At 36.4% G+C, this 13,068-nt stretch overlaps 1 protein-coding gene across 2 annotated transcripts in view; it reads left to right on the plus strand.

The window, feature by feature from the left end:
• Positions 1-13,068, plus strand: part of USH2A (usherin) — a 782,904-nt gene that overhangs the window by 152,184 nt on the left and 617,652 nt on the right. For both annotated transcript variants that reach the window (XM_049708908.1, XM_049708907.1), the window contains 2 exons: positions 1,613-1,808; positions 5,310-5,951. In XM_049708908.1, coding sequence (XP_049564865.1) covers positions 1,613-1,808; positions 5,310-5,951 — 838 coding nt within the window. The remainder of the gene's footprint in view (positions 1-1,612; positions 1,809-5,309; positions 5,952-13,068) is intronic.

The raw sequence follows: 13,068 nt of genomic DNA on the forward strand, positions 1-13,068 counted from the left end.
AAATATAAAGTATGTCCAATTCCTGAAGGTGCTTGCCATCTGGAGAACAAGACTAATATATGTGAAACAAGAGCAGAAAAATAGGGGATTCATTAAATGGTAATGGACTTGAAGGGTTATATGTGTGTAATCAGAGGTCTATTCGATTTTCATGGCTGTAAGTAACTTATACCCGTCAATAAATGCCATTTATTTTTGCAGACCAAATCAAATACCTGTTTTGAGTCATAATCTGGTTTCCACGGGGCGGGGTAAGAGTGTGGGTGTGAAACAAAGCCAGACACTGTGGGGCAAGTCACAGTCCTTGCATATCTTTCTGACCTGTATGTGTCTTTGATATTGACGTGTATTATTGTCTACAACTCCCTCCTGCGTGTATAAACCTTTATTTTTCAGAGTATTAGACCTTTTGTCTCATTATCTTACCCTTAAATAATGATTCCAGTGAGTTCCTATTTTCCAGATGAGGAAAAATGAGGCAGTGATAGATTTTTAACAACTATTTAATTAAAAAACCCTTCTCTACCTCTTTGTAACTGAATCCCAACCTCATGTGATATTTTTGGATATCCCTGAGATTAAAGGTAGATCAAACAGTGTCTTTCCACAGGTAGGTAACTTCCCTTTGTGATAACCTTGCCTCCAAACGTGGCATGCTGGATTCAGTCTGAGTGTAAGGAAATCATGGGGAGACAGGCCAGTGACTTTATGAGAGATCTGATGTCTGTATTCACATCTCTTGTGAAAGTCCAAAGTTATTATTGAATTTCTCAGATTTATTTCACGTGTTATATGTATATATTCCCTAGTGAAAGGTTTTAGCTGTTTCTTTAACCAACATAGCATTATCTATGCACAGAGTAGATAAGCATTATATAGTCTGTGTATTTTCATCCTCAAACAGCAGCTTGAAGAGGAAAAATTCTCCTTTGTTCAGCTGTTATTTTAGTTGACAATGCTCTAAAACAAGTAACTTTTTTGCATTTTTTACCACAATGTAAGTCAGTTAAATATACTTGATGTGATTAATTCATAATATAAATGAACCATAAATATGCTGAAATATTCCTAAGAGTAGAGTTGTGTAAAAAAATGTTATTAGGGTCATTATCAGGAGGCATAAATGGATACTGTTAAGAACTTTATTTTAAACATTGTTAACACCTTGGTGGAGTGATATTATTATAGGAAGATTCTTCCGCAGTTGAAGCACTGGGCAGGCGCAGGACAAGTTTGGATCAAGGAGTAAATGAGAGGAATGAAACAGAGAGGTGGAGATTAAAGACTAAATTAACGGCTGGCCCTTTTCTATTTTCAGTCTCCCCATGACTGTATTTTGATTTCTTTATATGGTGCTTAAGGCTTAATTCCACTTCCCTTTTAGTCATACACTACTGACTTCTATGGGGTTTATTTCCATTCGGCTCTATATATTCACCCTGCTGAAGCTCTCCCATGTTTCTGTGTCAGGAGGGGAAATACCTTATTACCTTCCTGTCTGTTTCACATTTAAAGTGTTTTCCCTCCCTGCCCTCTCTGTCTTGTACCTAATGAGCGAATTATCTAAAAATAGAAACGTTCATCACCCTACAAAATGTTGTATCTTCTCTAGATCGGAGGCCAGTGTAATTGTAAGAGACATGTGTCTGGCAGACAGTGCAATCAGTGCCAGAACGGATTCTACAACCTACAAGAGTGGGATCCTGATGGCTGCATTCCGTGCAACTGTAATGCCTCTGGGACAGTGGATGGAGATATTACCTGTCACCCAAATTCAGGCCAGTGCAAGTGCAAAGCAAATGTTATTGGTATGTGTAATGCAAAAGTTTGCAGTCACATCTCTATTACCATCTGGAATAAAACCCTCTATTTGATTTCTTCTCTGAAGAGTAAAGCAAATTTCCTTGCTCAAGGCAGGCTGGGAAAAAAAAATTTGGATGAAATTAACTGTCTAAAAATGACTAAATTAATAATTCTCTCAAACTACAGCTTGAAGCTTAGTTTAATCAACCCTTCAGAAGTTTCTTTATTCCGTAGATGCATTAGTTCACATGGTCCCATACTAATAAGTCATAGAAAAATATAATTTGCTTACTGCATAGATGTTTCTTTTAGAAAATTAGCACTTTTTCAAAATGCTTTACACTTAATGAGTTCTAAGCAAATCATTTCCATGCTAGTTTTCTTAATAGACCAAAATAAATGGATTTTTTTCCGAAATATTCTGTGCTGCAGGGTCCTTTGTGATAAATCTTTCCATTTTTTTCTATTATATTTCTTTGAACTGTTCCTATGAAATGCAAAATAAGTCAACATAATTCCACAGATCATGTATATTGCTAGGGTTAGTTATAAAGGGCCACATAATTTTAATTTTGTAATTCAGCGCCAAGCTGATTATAATAAACAGCTACCTTTGGTGTTATTTATCATTTTTTTATACAAGACGTGCTTTTTTTGTTTGTTACTCCCACAGGTATTTTTCAGAAATTAGATTTGATTATAGCAATTTATTACATCCAACATTTTTGAGGGGAACCACAGCCATATAAGGACAAAATTTATCAAGTGCCCGAAATGCACTATGTACATAATGCACTTTGAAATGTTGATATATGAGAATATCATGAGAGGAAAGTTTCCAGATAAAGTGAGCCTTGTAACTGAACACGTCTTGGTTCACATAGAAAGTTTAAAAAAGACCTTTGCCTTTCTATTGTCATTCAAGACACCAAGTCTTCCATGGTTTTTCTAACACTGACCTGAACCTTATAATAATAAAAACATGCCTGGCAGACACACACACACACACGTGCCCGCAAACGTGCATATACACAAACATACGAACATATCATTTGGAGTAACATTTTCATTTCTGTGATATAACACTAAAGCTAATTCTTTATCTTTTATATATGTTGGTATTCATGCATCATTTTGTACAATTCAGCTAGACAAGCATTTCATTTAATTTAATAGAAAAGAATATGGGCTTGCACATATTGATGGTATTACACAAGATTTATAGTATTACGCAATTTATGGTATTACACAAGATTTCTCTGGTTTAAAGAAGATTAAATCAAAATCTTTACCAAAACTTGCCCTGATGCATTTTAAGCATACAAAAGCTAACTTTTCAGGGACAAAAAGAAAAGAACAACTAACATAAAGAGAAGCACACTTTTGTATAAGTTTATCTGTGATATTGAATGAAGTCCTCCAAGTTCAGTCCATAGAGCATCCTTTGTTCTTTGATATAAAACATCCTTTAAATTCAAGCTGTGAAAACAAAATTTAAAGAAAGGGCTTTAGGGACAATCAAATGGTTACAGCTCTGTATCAATAAAATCTTTCCTGTGGTAGTTAGATTCCAGAGCTTAAGGAAGGATCAAAGAATCAAACTTTACTATTTACTTAAAATTTGTTATGGCCTCCCTGCCATTTACCTGTGTTACTGGTTGACCAGGTAGTTTTCTGCAGGAAAATATAAATACATACTTTTTGAAGATGAAATCATCAGTTTGATATTACTATCTCTAGAGTTATTTCTGCACATACAGTATTTTTTAATAGAAATGTAAACTTTGTATATGTATTTCTTTTCCTAATGGGACTAGCAAGTAACCTTATTCAATTTTACCTTGTTCATATGATTAAAAAAACAACAGAAAATGCACGTATATGTTGTATGTGCTTCAGAAAGCAAACTGTTCGATTTAACAAAACTGTTAAAGCTTACTAATGATTCTATCACCAGTAAAATACATTAGCACCAATAATTTTATTAAAGTAGGTCATTCATCTAGAATAAAAAGGGAGAAGAATGTGAATTAAATGCCAAGTGTGCTAACTCGCCTGTACTTTTTAACACCGAATGGGATGCCCTGTAGGCCTTCCTGAGTACGGTTAGGAATAGATTACCTGTCAGGAATATGTATGGCATATTCAAATAAGCACTGCGCATATTTTTAAAACTGATATGATGTGAATCCATGTAGACCAATTTTAATAGTTCAAAATGAGTCATAATTCTTGTTAACAATACAGTTATTTTTAAAATTTGCAGCAATAGTGGTCCTTTTTTATTTTCCTTATTGAAATTAAATGATATGCCTTAGGTGAGTCATTCATCACTGTTAAAGAACTTGCCTTCCATTGGAGTTCTTGAATTTTTATCCATATATATACATATATATTATGCGTTTCCTTCCAGTTTAGGAAATGCTTTTCTGCATATGGTTTCATGAGTGTGTTTTTGACTGTTATTTCATGACTAATTTTTTTAATGCTATTATAGCTTGAAATAAATTTTTCAATGGATTCAACCTCACATAGTCACTTATTTAAATTCATGGATATGTGAAGACTAGCTAAAGAAAGTATTTTGCCTCTCAACATTTACTATTCAATTTTTTTTTATTCCTTTCCCTTGTCACACTTTTTTGAAACAAAAGAAAGTTGTCAGATTTAAGTGTAGGCGATAAAACATTTTTCTCTGTATGTAAAATGTATATATGTTTGTACTCCTTTAAGTAGGAGTCATGTAAACAGCAGAATTTACTTAGTGTTTAAAGAGGAATGCTCTGAATCACACAATATGACAAGCGATGTGATTGCTTTATGAGCCGAGGAGAGCATAATTTATATTAATTGAAAATGATAAAATATAGGAGTGTATAAAAGCATTGAGATACAGTTGCTCTGGATAACTTTTATTTATATTAATTATTTAATTGTGTGAGATTCAGAAGTGAGTATGTGTACTGTTCTCACAAAAATAGTTATAGCTTAACATTTATTAAACATTTTGGGAGGATGCTGATTTCTAGGAAAATAACTTATGTGGTAATATGCAGTTCTTCCGTATGGCTTTGAAAATGTATTTCACTCTCAACTTTTAAATGAACATCCTTTGTTACTATGAAATAACTAAGAATAACGGTTTTAATATAGTTAAATAATTTTAAAATAATAGTTCTGATATTTGTTAAAGAGGAAAAGAGTTCCAGTGTGTGCAACAGAAGCAGTATTTGCATTAAGCATTTCTCCTTGCATTAAGTAATGAATAAAATTGTATAGAGCACATTGCAAAAATAAAGTGGTACATGAGTGCAAGTTAAGTATTGCCATTGTATTTTGAGTATATGATCAGCCCTCTTTGGCATTACTTGTGGAAAAAACACTCAACATTTTATTGTGCCTGTATTAAATGTGGACAGTAGCATTGTTTGCACTACAGCTATCTTGAAAGCTTGAATGCGGTTGTTTTCACATCTTTACCTTTTTAAACACATTTTTCTCTTTAGGGCTTAGATGTGATCATTGTGATTTTGGATTTAAATTTCTCCAAAGTGTTAATGACGATGGCTGTGAGCCCTGCCAGTGTAACCTCCACGGCTCAGTGAACAAACTCTGCAATCCTCTTTCTGGGCAGTGTGAGTGCAAACAAGAAGTCAAAGGACTTCAGTGTGATACCTGCAGAGAACACTTTTATGGACTGGACACCACCGGTTGTAAGGCCTGTGACTGCAACGTAGCTGGGTCCCGGTCTGGGACCGTCTGTGATGCTCGGACAGGACAGTGCATCTGTAATCCCAATGTTGGAGGGAGACGATGCAGTGAATGTTTGGAGGGATACTTCTACCTACAGCGAAACAACTCCTTCCTCTGTCTGCCTTGTAACTGTGATAGGACTGGGACAGTAAATGGCTCTCTGCTGTGTGACAAATCAACAGGACAGTGTCTCTGCAAATTAGGAGTAACAGGTCTTCGCTGTAATCGGTGTGAGCCTCACAGGTATCATCTGACCGTTGGCAATTCTCAAGGCTGCCAGATGTGTGAGTGTGACCCCTGGGGGACGTTACCTGGGACCATTTGTGACCCAATCAGTGGCCAGTGCCTATGTTTGCCGCATCGTCAAGGAAGAAGGTGTAATCAGTGTCAACCAGGTAAGAGAGAAATGTGTTACATTTTCAGTACACGAAGGTTTTCTTTTTATCCCATATCAGGTGATTCCTCTTTGCTTCTCTGTCAGGACTTCTAAAAAATTAATCTCCAACACCTTTGTTGCATTTATATCATTATCTGATGAGATGTAACTAGTTTATTTAAGATTATGTGGCATATTTGTGTTGCTGTATTTGAGAGTGACCCTTTAGATGAATGCCAGCCAATCAGACATTTCATAACTGAGACTTTTATTTAATTTCTCAACTTGAAGTAAATCCCCTTTTAACAACTGAAAAAAAAATAAGAAAAGCAAGAATACATTTTATATTCTAGAGAAAGAGAAACCTGAGTTGGTCATCCACACAGTGCCAAATATTCAGATGATGAACTGATTTTCTGAATAAAAGCTGACCAAGTGTTTTTACTAAATGAGCTATATGTTCTGGCATCAAATAGAAACATCTAAAATAATTTTTAAATGCCATTAAATTAATAAAATAGGCTACTGTTTAGTCCTACTGTACCCATCTTTCCAGGTTTCCCAGTTGGAAGAAAGATGGACCCTATCCATAACTTTCTCCTTGACTTTATATGATTTAACTAAATCAATATACTTCCTTTATAATACATTCATCGTGATGTTATGATAAATATAAATATCGGTTGTTTAACAGCTGTACTAATTGTTGTCCTGTCTAGCAAAATCAGCTCTGAGTTATCTGAACCTGTGAAAATGAGGGTGATGCAAATTCGAAAGGGTGATTTGCCTGCCAGGGAAGGGTAGGACTAAAGTCTTGTTTTGCATAACAAGGAATTCAGCTTAGTAGAATTGAACCAAACCTCTCCCTTGGCATTGGTCAGTGTGACAAGTAAATCCAGAGAGACAGAAAAGAAATGATGGCTAGTTAATTCTCTTTGAGATAAAATATCAGAAAAAAATTTGAACTAGCTTCAACATAAATGGAGGCTATATTATCAGTGAATGTCCCATAAAACCTTATATGGAGCAGCACAGTCAGGACTCAGGAACTAGAAAACTCTCATTGGTATATATTCATTCATTCATTCCCACCCTCCGTCTCTTTCTGCAGAAGGGCACTCTGCTTCTCTCTTCCTCTCTGCGTGGTTATATAGCCGCCCCTGTCTCCTGAGTTTGCTTACAGTTCTAGTTGCAGCTATACAGAGAGACATTAGCTGCTTCTTGGTTACAATTCCAAGAGTGAGATTCTAATTGACTCAGTTTTGTCGGGGTGGCCATGTCTGAGCCAATTCACTGTGGCCAGTGGTGTCAGGATCACATAACATAAGCATGGCTTCTAGGGACCACTCCTTCAGGTGGTAAGTATTCCAGAAAACAGGAAGATCATTGAGTGTTGACAGCTGCAACGTACTGCGTTCTTTCAGCTTCAGATTTATCCTTCCAAATTTGCAATCCATTACTATTTTTTATATCCTAAGATGACTTTTTTTCACTATTTATTAATATCTCTAATTTTGGAAAGTAAGTAGTCAGTTTCCTGCACAAATAACCATGATGTATATAACCTACTTTGTAAATAAACCAGCAAAAATTAATAGAGCAAATCTTATAGGCTTTTGAGTCGTTACATGGTTAAAATTTATTGAGTGTTTCATTCTGACCTAGAATATAGCTATGCCACGGAACTAGAGACCAGTGGGCTCAAATCAGAACAGGAGGACCAGGGGTGGAAAAAAGAAACTGATATATTGCTTGGATAGGGTTCTATTGGAGAGTTTTGATTCCTAGAAATATCTAAGAGATTCCTAGAAAACTAAGCAGAGGCAGATTTTTCAAGAAAGGAAATATAATCAAACATATTATAGGGTATAACTGTGAAATAGATTTATGTAGTCATAATAAGATAATCTCTGAAAAGTGATTTAACCAACTAAGGGGATTATTGAGGAGGAGGTAGAAAGAGCTAAATATTCATTTTCTATAGTAGAAAGACAGTAGTCTAAATTTTAAGAGTTGAGATATAACAATACATGCATGTTATTCAGAAATTGAGAAATGAAAGCCAGAAGAAACATCTATAGGAGTTGAAGGTGATTGCTCTAGGCAGGGAAGTTCCTGGGAGAAGGATGAAGCAGCAGGCTGCCACTTTACATTCTGAGTCTTTAAGTTCTATTTGATTTTAAAAACTATCTGCATGTAAATTTTGATAGAAATAAAAATTTAAAAATTATTAGAAAAATCATACTCAATTCTCATGGTCTCCTGACCCCTTTCTCTTGGGGATTTATGTGGTAGAGTGTTTTTTTAGGAGGATAATTTCTTAGTAGCTATTTGCCTAAGTACAGATGACACAAAACTCCTCTCCAAAGGTGTACGGCAAACTGTCCTCTCTTTTAAGGAGGATATAGAATGGGGACCATCACTGTTAATGAAAATAATTATCATATTTAAAGTTACCGTGTATTTTATTTACTAGTGCAGTTGTCTTATTTCCTTTCAGTTTTGATATCTTGACAGTAAGGATTATATTATGCAGCTTACATAGCCACAATATTGATGTAATTCCTTGTATATTGCATGCAGTCAGTAAGTGGTTTGTTTAATTGAAATGAGAAATAATCAGGAGTTTTAACAGAGACATCTGTATTAGGTAGGGTTCTCCAGAGAAAAAGAACCAATAGGAGATGTCTGTGTGTATATACATACATACATACATATATATATGTGTATTTTTTTTCCACTGAATATACTAGTCCATGGGAGGATCTGAACTCCTGACCCTCCTGTTCTGATTTAAGCCTGTTGATCTATAGTTCTGTCACATGCTGTATCCTAGGTCTTACCTTTGCAGCTGTACTGAAGATTTCCTTCACATATCCTGTGGTGGATCCCCTGTTTCCTGAGTCCTATGTGTTCTTTTTTCTTGATTTATTTGTGTATTTGGTAGAGCAAATGCTCCAGTAGCTTCTGAAAAGGAGTACAGGGAGGAAAGTGATTTTTTTTAGAATTTTGAATACCTGAAATTATCTTTCTTCCATACTCATAGCGGTTTGAAATTGTACCATTATATAGAATCCTTTTCACTCAATAAATTTATTTCACCATTATCTTCTAGCAGTACCAACTAGATTCTTGTTTCTTTCTCTTTTTTTTTCACATTCCAGAAGCTTTACCATTTCTATATCCCTCATGTCAGAAAATTTCATGATGAGATGCTTTTTTGATAAATACTTTCGCTGGTAATTCAGTGGGGCATTTTGTCTGTAGATTAATGTTCTTATGTTTTGGGAGAATCTATAAAACACCTTCATAGCAACATCTAGACCAGTGTTTGACTGAACAATTGGACATCAAATCTAGCCAAGTTGACCCATAAAATTAACCATCACAGGTACCCTTTCATATAATCCCCCTGTTCACTGTAGCACTTCATCCCTGTACCTGTTGAGTACAGACCCCCTCTGGCATAACTTCTAAAGAGAAAACTCATTTTCTTTTCCCAAAATGTGAGAGGGAAAACCTTCTGTTTGGGGAAAGTCACACCTGCCTTCAGAAATCTCTGAAGCCTTCAGTTTCACTTTTTTCCCAGAGTTACGAAAACCTGCGTCAATTAGCTTATTGTTGGCCTGTCCCCCTGCAAGTGCTTGGCTTTTACTTGTAGACATCTGTCCTGAGTGGCAATTTCCTCTTCTGTTCTTTTTTTTTTTTTTTTTATTTAATGTTTTGGACTTAGAAGGGAAAAATTGTCCAATCAACCAAGCTTAACTGAAAATGTTACCCTAGTATTTTCTGGGTTTAATCTTTTCAGATCAAATCCTTGCGGTCAACCTTGAGTTTTCCCATAATTCTTGTTTCTTCTATCAAAATCAGTCTTGTTGGTTTCACATATATCCAGGATTTGACCACTTCTCACCCGCCTCACTTACCCATCTTGGTCCAAGCCGTGGTCACGTTTCTCCTGGACTTTCCCAATAGCTGCCTGAACTCCCTGTTTCTCCTCTTTATCCTTCTCCAACATGCAGGCAAAGTGATGTGTTCAGACTTCGGTCAGATCATATCACTGTACCCTGCACCGGCTCTCCATCATTGTAAGGAAACAGCAAAGTTGATGGACTCTAATGGCCCCCATGATCTGTAATGCCCATGACCTCCATGACTTCATTTCCAGACATAGGTTGTTCCTCTCCAGCCTACAAGTCTCATTGCTTTTCTTAGGTTGTTCAGTGCTCTATACCAGGGCGTGGAGCACATCACCATAGTGGGGGGTCCATAGATATTTCCTGAACTAATGAATGACTTACACTGAAGAATATCTCAATGCCCTTCTCCTCTTTTTAGGCATGGGCCTAGTGCAAGCCTGTGAGTGTTTCTTTAGCTACACATAGGGAGGATATGGCATTCTACCTTGCAGGGAGGAAAGACACTAGTGGCCTAAGGACCTGATGCATTTTTTGGACAGCACAAGGTATTCTGTACACATACGCATAGCCTATGGAAAAGTCAAAGTGTGTTTGTGGACCTCTTTTTTTTTCTTCTTCTTTTGTTTTCTGTTCTGCATTGTCCTAGCTTCAGAAACTACTTTGAATTTTGTTTTCTGGGTTTTATCGTCTCTGCCCTTGAAACTTAGATTGAAAAAAAGAAACCTTGATCCTAAAGTATCTTTATTATAAACGGATGCTTCATGGTAGCCAGCCTGGCAATGGGCACATTAAAAGGCACTGCTGCAATCGGAAGCTTTCTTTCTACTTCTTTAAACCCATCTGAGAGAACTAGATTATAGCCTACAGCGGGGAACACCACACCGATGTGTGCGAGCATCGAGCCGCGGAGGGAGCAGTATGGACAGTGGTGGTGAATGAACGAGCACAAGGACTCCAGACTGCCTTTTTCATCTGTGATTGTAAATATCACTGACCATCCTAGACTAGTACACATGGACTCTTGTCCTACTTTCGTAAAAAGCATTATTAAGGAAGGTGCATATAATGAAACCTCATGTATTATTAACTTAACCTTACTAGGAATGTACAAGGAATAGGCTTAATTCAACGAAAATTTATAGGCAATTTGTTAAAGCAGCAGTGCACATTAGAAGGTACATTAGAGCCACATTGGTTTTAATATGCCATTCAATAACTCGAAAAGAGGTTAAGAATGCTGCTTAACCTCCATTAAGTATTTTAAAAATGCTTTAATTTAAAATTATTTGGAGTGTGTGTACATATATGGATGGACACATACCTGCACTCATAAATAGAGCACGGAATATGTTTTCCCGGTTCGTTTTTTCAGGACTGGATGACCTCATAACGTTTGGCAGCAGGCAGTTAATCAGAGGCCGGGTGGAGAAAGGCAGGGAACGGTGTCAAGGCGTCCCCAGCCAGTGACCCACCCTTGTCCTTGAGAACTAGAGGCAGAGAGGGTTTATTGAGGATCCTGCAGCTTTGGAATAAAATAAAGGCTAATTTATAATGAAAACAGCTTCACATGACATGTTTCGCGCTAATAGGACAATTCCTCATGCTTCCCTCTGGTATTTACTTTGGGTTTGCTTTTATAACTCATACAGACCATTAGAAAATAAAGTATCTTGTTTCATTAAGAAGTGCATCATAGTTGTCAAGAAATGAGCTCATCAACCAGCATTGCATGCAAGACCCTGCCAATGGAATTGGAATTAGATGGCTGATACTCCATTAAAAATCAGTGCATCAAAATTGAGATCCGATTATGACACATGCCCCAGTGTTCGGTGAAACGGCTTTTCCAGATTAGCCTGTTTTTCACAGAAAGACCACAGAGTAAGAGCCTTTTCCTTAATAAACCACCAGGAAAGAATCTTGTCATAGGAAATATGAATCACAATCCTACTCACATCTGGGGGAAAAAAAAAAAAAAAGGATATTGACAGGTCATTATCTAAATTTTAGGAAAATCCCACTTGCATTGAAAACTGCCTAGTAAAAATTACAATGATGATAATAGATAATATTTACCAAGTGTATACTGTATGCCAGACCCTGGAATAGTGTTTTATCTAAAAAAATTCCATTTAATATGCACATTATTTCTACGATGGAAGGACCAGTATTATTTCCTTAGGGGAAATGCAGTCTCATTAAGTAGAAGAACCATTTACAAATCCAAGTCCATCTGACCCCAGAATCTGCACTCTGAAAGAGTGAAACTCTCATTCTGAATCCCTCTTTATTTGTTATAAACATTCACTTAACAAATATTTGAGGGTGGGTTGAAATAGAGACTCTTACAAGTGTCTGTAACCTCCCCCCAGTGCTCAAACTCATCTCAACCCATGTTTCTCGCTACTGCTTCAGGTCCTGGGATATTTCATTTGTTGTGCTGAATCTGAATAATAGTTACAAAATAAAAATGAACAGAGCTGTGAGCAGCTACAGTGATCAAGTAATGGAGAGCCGACCGAGAGGCCTAGGAGTGGGCTTACTCCACGGACAAAGTTAGAGAAGTGTCTGAGATGTTTGCCATGGCATAGGACAGAGACTTTAGAGCATGCATCTGAAAAATATTGAGACTGAGAAAAGTGAGAGCAAGGAAAAAGTTTTGCTGTGGATTATGAATATACATGTGTATCTGTGCACTGTAATCTCTAAGACATAATCAGAGCGCTGCTTCTTTATATTCATTGTTGTTATTGGATTTGATTCTTAGAGAATATACTTATGAAGGCTTCTCATGGATACTCAAATAGGAAAACCAGGTTTTTTATAAAACAGAAAGTCCGAAAGAATAATTTCCCTTATATAAGCATCTTATTCTATCCTTCATTCTACGAACTGGAGACATATTTTTGGAGTGATATTTTCTTTCTGAAGCCCTGTTCCATCCGTTGATCTGGCAAGGATTACATTTTGAATTTATCGTGCTTATCCATATACATTTCCTACTAATCCTCCCTGATACCCTACCTCTTCTAACCACTCTCATGACTCACAGATTTATGTTTACCATTTTCTTTTCAGTATTAGAGATATCATCTGATAATTGTAAAGAGTAACAGATATCCTCCCATCCATCTACTCATCCATCCTTTCACCCATCTATCCATTTCCTTCATATATCCATTTTTTTCAATTAACGTCTATTGAATAAATTACTAC

This window comes from Orcinus orca, chromosome 1 (assembly GCF_937001465.1).
Source record: "Orcinus orca chromosome 1, mOrcOrc1.1, whole genome shotgun sequence".
Classification (NCBI taxonomy): Eukaryota; Metazoa; Chordata; class Mammalia; order Artiodactyla; family Delphinidae; genus Orcinus; species Orcinus orca.